The sequence below is a fragment of the Astyanax mexicanus genome, chromosome 13, assembly GCF_023375975.1.
Source record: "Astyanax mexicanus isolate ESR-SI-001 chromosome 13, AstMex3_surface, whole genome shotgun sequence".
Lineage (NCBI taxonomy): Eukaryota > Metazoa > Chordata > Actinopteri > Characiformes > Acestrorhamphidae > Astyanax > Astyanax mexicanus.
Genome location: NC_064420.1, coordinates 2,042,575 through 2,049,827, shown reverse-complemented (window position 1 = coordinate 2,049,827; position 7,253 = coordinate 2,042,575). Strand labels below are relative to the sequence as shown.

The window sequence follows — 7,253 nt, the reverse complement described above, 5'->3', positions numbered from 1 at the left end:
TAAAAACCGCTGACACAGACAGACGAACATCCACAGACCTAAACTAAAGCACAGATGGACACTCTGGATCTGGACAAGGCTGGACAAACAGATACTCAGGCATACAGACATCAAACAGACATCATTCAGTTTTATTCTGAGGTGGGTCCAAGAGTTTACGACTCCTGCAGGATTAAAACGAAAAGAAAAACTAAAAGAAAAAGAAAATAAAAAAACAAAAAGACAACTTTCTTGGCACAAACAGCAAACATACAGAAACGGTCAGCAGTAAACATAAAAAATAAGTAAGCGTTCTAAAATGTTAGACATGTAAGAAATAAGCCCTTCAGAAGAGATCTGATAAACGTCTATCATCAACACTTTATCTGAGACAGAGATAATCAGAGATATACATCATAGATAATCTACTGATAATCAATGAATTTCGATTCTGGATGTGAGAAAATGAGCGATATCACTAAACTGAACTGTTAGGAACTATTTACACTAAAACATTGCAGTCCAAACTCAGATATAAAGCTCCCGCACGGCTCCCGGGAAGAAAACACTGATTCAGCTCTTCAGCTGTGGGTCGACAAAAAGCACAAAAAGTAGTTTTATTGCAAAGATGTGAAAATGGCTACTTTACAAAACACACTTGTGACGTGAGAGACACTCTTAGGGAAAGAAAGGTTTCTGGCAGAAGACAGAACAGGTGAGGATGTGCTTGTAGTGTGGTTTTGTCCATCATGTCTGAATTTAGCACCATAGTTTATCTCTGTTATTTATTTTTATACACCAGACACAAAGAGGATAGCATGCACAGAAGGGTTATGATCTTTCTCCAAACTTTCCAAACATAAACTGCGTATAAAAAAGTCTCCCAAAGTCTTCTTGTTTCTCGTCTCGGCTTTTAATTGGCTTCTGTTTGTTCGCTGTTCTCTTCACCTGAGATGTGTCTTTTTACAGACCCAGATGTACATTTTATTACAGACCCAGATAGCAGACAGAGATACATGACAGGAATCAGATATTCTATCTATCTATCTCAAACAAATTCATACCATATAAATGAACAGAGAAAGCGTGTGTAAGTGAAATGTGTAAAAAAAAAAAAATGGAAATAAAGTAATCTTGCTTAAGATATAAAATAATATTTAATCGCTGGTTCGAATCCCGGTCATGCAGCTTGCCATCAGCTGGCAGAGCCCTGAGAGAGCACAGCTGGTCTTGCTCTCTCTCTGGGTGGGTACAGTAGTACAGTAGATGGCGCTCTTTTCTTTCCCCTCATCACTCCTAGGGTGATGTGGATCAGCACAAGCCTGCATCTGTGAGCTGATTCACAGATATATCCAAAAATAAAAATATTGTAATTTAGAGCATTTATTTGCAGAAAATGAGAAATGACTGTAATAACAAAAAAGATGCAGAGCTTTCAGACCTCAAATAATGCAAAGAAAACATGTTCATATTCATAAAGTTTTAAGAGTTCAGAAATAATCAATATTTGGTGGAATAATCCTGATTTTTAATCACAGTTTTTTTCATGCATCTTGGCATCTTGTTCTCCTCCACCAGTTTTACACACTGCTTTTGGATAACTTTATGCCATCCCTACCATGATATTATTAGCTACGTAGGTCTGTAACATGTACATCTACGTCCGTGATGCCTCCACGATGGTGCTAGGACCTTTTCCCAGTGAAAACAAACCCCTGACCCTGTGTTTTCATGCACGCTCGTCCCCACTGATCCCTCCTCCCCCTCCCCACAGAGACAGAGAGGAAAAAATAAACAGAAGAAGAAGAAGGAAAAGAAGAAGAAGAAGAGGGCTGCAGAGTCTTCAAGTATTAACACAGCTCGGCCCACAAAGCCACAAAGCCTCAGACACACATTAATCTTAATTATTAAGGACCTAGTGTTGACTCTAAGAAAGCAAAAAATAAAACAAAAAAAAAGAAAAAAAAGAACAAGAGGAGAAAGCTAATGGTTCATTTCCGGCCCCACCCCCGACAAATATATAATATATAGATTCATATATTCATATGTATATAAATAAAAATTCAGTGCTGTAAAAACGCCTCCGACTCCATAGGATCTGACCCATCGCTGAAGATTTTTTTTTTCATATATATATTTTTTCATCCTTTTTTTTTTAATGGCTAAAAAAACAACATCGAAAGCTACTGCAGGACTATGTAAACTGAACTGGACATCCCGTGTTAATCGTCCTTCATTGAGAAAACAACACTGAGAAAGTGAAGACGTGTTAATGAAGAGTATTTGTTTGTTTGTTTGTTTGTTTGTTTTTTCTTGGTTTTCTTGTTTTTTGGTTTTAATGCAACACAGAGTGAAAGAATCTTTTTCGCATTAGTATCTGTGTATATGTGTGTGTGTGTGTGTGTGTGTGGATATTTGGCAGCAGCAAGGCACCAAGAAAATGCGTCAGTGAGCGAGAGAGAGTGTGTGTGTGTGTGTGTGTGTATAAGTGTGTGTGTGTGTGTGTGTTCGTTAAAACAAAGCTTTAAAACCGTCTGTAGTCCGATATTCCTCAGAGACCAGCGTCTCTTTCACGGCGTGTAAGTTGTGTGTATAAGGTGTGTGTGTGTGTGAGCTCAGTCTCTGATTGGTGGTGCAGTGTTCTGGATTATGATTGGCAGCGCTGCACGTTGACGCCCCCCTCGGCGTGGACCTGCAGGTCGATGGGCCGCGGCGGCTGATCCTCCGGCCGGGAGTTCATCAGCGACAGGTTCTTCACACAGCCCGTGATCCCCGAGGAGAACTTCCCTCCAGTCAACACTGACATGTCCGGAGCTCCTCCTGCACACACACACACACACACACACACACACACACACACACACACACAGAATATAATTGAAAAGTTACATTATTTCAGTAATTCAGTTCAAAATGTAAAACTCATATAATATATATATATGTATTAAACACAGAGTGATTATTAAACCTTTATTTCTTTTATTGTTGATGATTATGAAGCTTACAGCCAATGAAAACCCAAAAATCAGTGTCTCAGAAAATTAGAATATTATATAAGACCAGTCGGTATTTTTGTACACTGCATTGTGGGCAGTGTGCCAAGTCCTGCTGGAAAATGAAATCCTCATCTCCATTAAAAAAAGTAAAAGTTGTTGTCAGCAGCAGAGGAAAGAAGCATGAAGTGCTGTAAGATTTTGTGGGAAAACAAAACTGCACTGACTTTTTTGGACTTGATAATAAAACACAGTGGATCAACAGCAGCAGATGACAGACATGACTCTGCAAACCATCAGTAAACCTGATCATCAGTAAATTTTACATTTCATTTAAAGTAAATTAAAAGATCAGAGTCTGGAGGAAGAGTGGAGAGACACACAGTCCAAACTGCTGGATGTTTAGAGATGTGGATTTCATTTTCCAGCAGGACTTGGCACACTGCCCACATTGCCAAAAGTACCAATTGGTCTTATATAATATTCTAATTTTCTGAGACACTGATATTTGAGTTTTTAGAGTTGAGTTTTAGAGTTTAGAGTAGAGTTACACAGTTAAAGTTATACTGGATTAGCCACAATAGCCACCATCATAATACAAAGATATAACTGCAGTACTATCTGTAAAATAAGAGGAGTAATAGCAGTTAAATATTTATATTTAAAGCAGTACATACCCAAATATATGTTGCCTTTGGTGTTCACCATGATGCTCTTGCCTTGTGACTGTCCACGCCGAGCTGTGCCATTATCCACCTGGATATAGCCCAGTTTACCTGTCCTGCTCACACACACACACACACACACACACACACACACACACACATATTCATTTAATTACTCTATGAATTATAAACAACACACTGTGTATTGTATATTAAAAGTGTATACGCTACACAAAAGCATAAATAAAATTGGTGACTCAAGAAATTAGATATACATTAAATATATATTCTAAAATATATATCTTAAACCTGCAGAGTTACACAGTGTGTATAATTTGTGTCTGCGCTCAGGTAGTACCTGACTGCAGTGATTTTGTGCCACTGTCCGTCATTGATGCGCTCTCTGGAGAGGATCTTCGCCTCCCCGCTGCCCAGCTGATAACTATGGGGGAAAAATGAGACATAACAAATATATATTCAGTAGAAACAGTCACATGGTTTATGACTTAAAATTCAGGGGTTTTAAATCATTCAGACATACCTGAAGAGCAGGTGTCCATCCTGTAGTCCCAGGCTGATGAAGTCCTTCCCTTTTCCCTGATCTCCCTGTTCCTGAAATCCCAGTTACAGCAAACAGTGAAACCTTCTATCTCACACTCTCAGGTGTGCCCTCGACATGCTAATATAGCACATGCTAATATAGCACATGCTAATATAGTCTTAAATAGCTTAAAACACAACAAAACACACTTTACGCTATAGTGTTGGATGGAAATGCTCTTACTTTCACTATTAAACATCATATCCCTGAGATCTAGTGCTGTTATTGTACCATTGGATTTCACTTATTCACTTAATTTGACAATCCCTGTCATTATTATTATTTTTTTATTTTACGACCACAATTCTTCTTGGAAGATTTGAGTAGTTTTAGCTACGATCACCTCAGATGTTTTTTTTTCTGCTTGAAGCATGCTAATCATTTGACCCTTCTTAAGCAGATCAACATCTTTTCCACGACCACAGGATGAGAATGCGGAGATCAATTTTTGTAGGAACATTTGACAGTGGTTAAATAGTTAAATTACTTAATAGGCTTAATAGGCTTTATTAAGGAAATGTGAGAAATAAGTGACTAACTGCAAAAACTACAATTTCTGTGTTTTATTTTTCACTTTTTCACATAATATGACACCTTTGCACGGTGCACCTGTGTAGCTAAAATAGGAATGGACGTCTGACTGTTGTCTGGGTTTAAATCAGTCAGTGGTGCACCTGTGTTTTTCACAGACAAGATAAAAACACCTAAGGAGTTGCCCATTGCTATTTTAACAATGCAAGTGGGGTGTAAGATAGCAGTGAGTATCGCCACACACCTTGTGCATGGTGTAAAATAGAGCCTATAACCTTTCTTGTGCTCATTACAGTATAAACACATGGTAATAATTTAGTGCAATTACTTTTGATGATAAATGCAATCCTAAAAATAATAAAAATGTAAGTAAATTCTCTTGTCTCAACTATTCCCTTTAGTAAAGCAGAAACAAACATTCAGTTATTCAGCCATCAGAACATCCAGGGTAAACATACTTGAGAGCGTGACTGCTTGCGGAGAGCTGCCACCTTTTTGCTAGCATGCAGCTTGCGGAGGCTCAGGGCGGCTGCAGGCTCCTGAGAAGGATGGGGGGGGGGGGGGGGGGGTTTAGTCAGGCAGAGGAAACCGGGCAACATGCGATGGATGCATTCTCTCTCGCAGCAGATCGTTCTTTTTTAAAGTGACAGTATGGAAGCGGAGTTCATCAACCAAGGAATGCTTGGAGCCTAAAAAGTTGCACTGGAGCTATGAGGCTAACGTCAGGTATTAAGGAGCAGTAAAGCCACACTGCTGAAGTACAGCATTATAAGGGTGAGTTTTCAGAGAAGTTTCTCCAGCACTAAGGCTGGAGCAGTATTATCATTAGCTGATAACCGCATCACTACTTCTTTTGCCATTCAAAGGTGTTAAAACCTAGAGCTACGTGGGATGAACCGCTAGCTTATAGCACCCTGGGTTACCGGAAAACTCAGGTTTCCTCAGTCTAGCGGTATCGGGTGCTATTTACATCCTGCTAGCGCTGCGGTTAGCAGCTAATGCTAATGCTGCTGCACCCAGCCTTAGTGCTGGAGTAACTTCACAGAAAACTCACCTTTAGACAAAATATAGGAAATCTAAGCTTACTGTAAATAAACGGAAGCACCCAAATAAACAGTTTTCAAGATGCAAATCTGTATATATTAAGATTCAGCGCTCGTTTGACTTTAAAAGGATTTTTTTTTTTTTTTTTAACAATTACAGTTTTGTTTCTAATAGATTTCCTATTACAACGGAAACATGGCAACACCCTTGCTTACTTCCAGTGCATTCTATAGTCCAAAAAATACGGTTATAGAGGTTTATGTACTCCAGTTAGCATTGTGTAAAGTGCATGCCTGCAAATGTTTGAAGAATTAAGCTTTTATTATTAAGACTAGCTGCATTAGCTTTATAGCTCCAGCGGAAAACTTTCTAACATGCCTTGGTTGATCAACTGCAATCAGAACAAGAGTTAAATAAGTGTAAATTACAATCTCAAATCAGAACAATTAAGGAAGAATGGAAAATGCAAATAAAAAAATGACTTTTAAGAAGGCCTTTATTTGATTGCAGACAGTATACCAATGTAACGGTTAGATCACGGTGCAGTATTTTTATTTTTTTTCCCCATTTGTCCACATCTTGTAATTTACACCACTAAAATCTGAATCCAACAAAATAAGGACCAGACAAAACATATCAAATATCTTCCCAGGTTCATATGATCTGCAGTGAAATAAAAGCCAAAGTAAATTTAACTCTAAACAATAAAAAGCTTTTTTCTTTTTTTTTGTGTTTTTTTTTTTTTTTTTTTTACAAAAACTTGCATTTTTCACACTGTTCCCACACTGTTTCTGATTTGGGGTTGTAGCCGTGTCACCAGACTGTCACCAGACTGTCACTTTAAAGGTGAATTCAGGACCTCTGATAGTGAGCTGTGTGATGAATTAGATCTTTATTAACTTGGTTATAAATCATTCAGGTGCAGTTATACAGTTAAAGTTAAAGAGAGGAACGAGCAAAACAGTGAAAACGTGTTTCAGACTGAAGAAACATGAGAAAACAGAAAGATCAGTGAGGGAACATATATTAAAGGGTGTTTGAGGTCATTGTGAGGTCATTGTGAGGTCAGTGTGAGGTTAGGGTGTGGTAGTAACTCCTCCCCTGCCCTTTTAATGCTCTGTAAACTCATTATATAGCATCTCATTTTTGATATGATAGTGTTTTTTTTGGATAGTGCTGTAGGTAGGGCTGTGCATCGTTTTGTAAATTGTAGCAAAATACTAAAATGTATCATTATTTTCACACAACGTCAACATTTAATTAAAAGGCTTATTTTAGCCTCTAAACCCATACATCACCCAGTGCCTCTCCCAAACTAATCCTCCCATTTCTTTTAGACTTTTTCAAATTTGAGCTGAGGGAGGAGTCAGCTAAAATCAAGTGGTTTTGTTTTCACTTTAGGCACAAAAACAGCAGCATTAATTGTGTGCCATGCGAAGT

At 38.3% G+C, this 7,253-nt stretch overlaps 1 protein-coding gene across 9 annotated transcripts in view; it reads right to left on the bottom strand.

Annotated features, from left to right (window-relative positions):
- Positions 1 to 110: 110 nt before the first annotated feature.
- The window catches only part of hspg2 (heparan sulfate proteoglycan 2), a 159,934-nt gene continuing 152,791 nt past the window's right edge, over positions 111 to 7,253 (bottom strand). For 8 of the 9 annotated variants that reach the window (XM_022677111.2, XM_049486523.1, XM_049486521.1 and 5 more), the window contains 5 exons: positions 5,228 to 5,308; positions 4,179 to 4,249; positions 3,996 to 4,079; positions 3,650 to 3,753; positions 111 to 2,799 (listed from right to left, as the gene is read on the bottom strand). In XM_022677111.2, coding sequence (XP_022532832.2) covers positions 2,627 to 2,799; positions 3,650 to 3,753; positions 3,996 to 4,079; positions 4,179 to 4,249; positions 5,228 to 5,308 — 513 coding nt within the window. In that variant the 3' untranslated portion in view covers positions 111 to 2,626. The remainder of the gene's footprint in view (positions 2,800 to 3,649; positions 3,754 to 3,995; positions 4,080 to 4,178; positions 4,250 to 5,227; positions 5,309 to 7,253) is intronic. The other variant, XM_049462688.1, reaches the window with a different exon arrangement.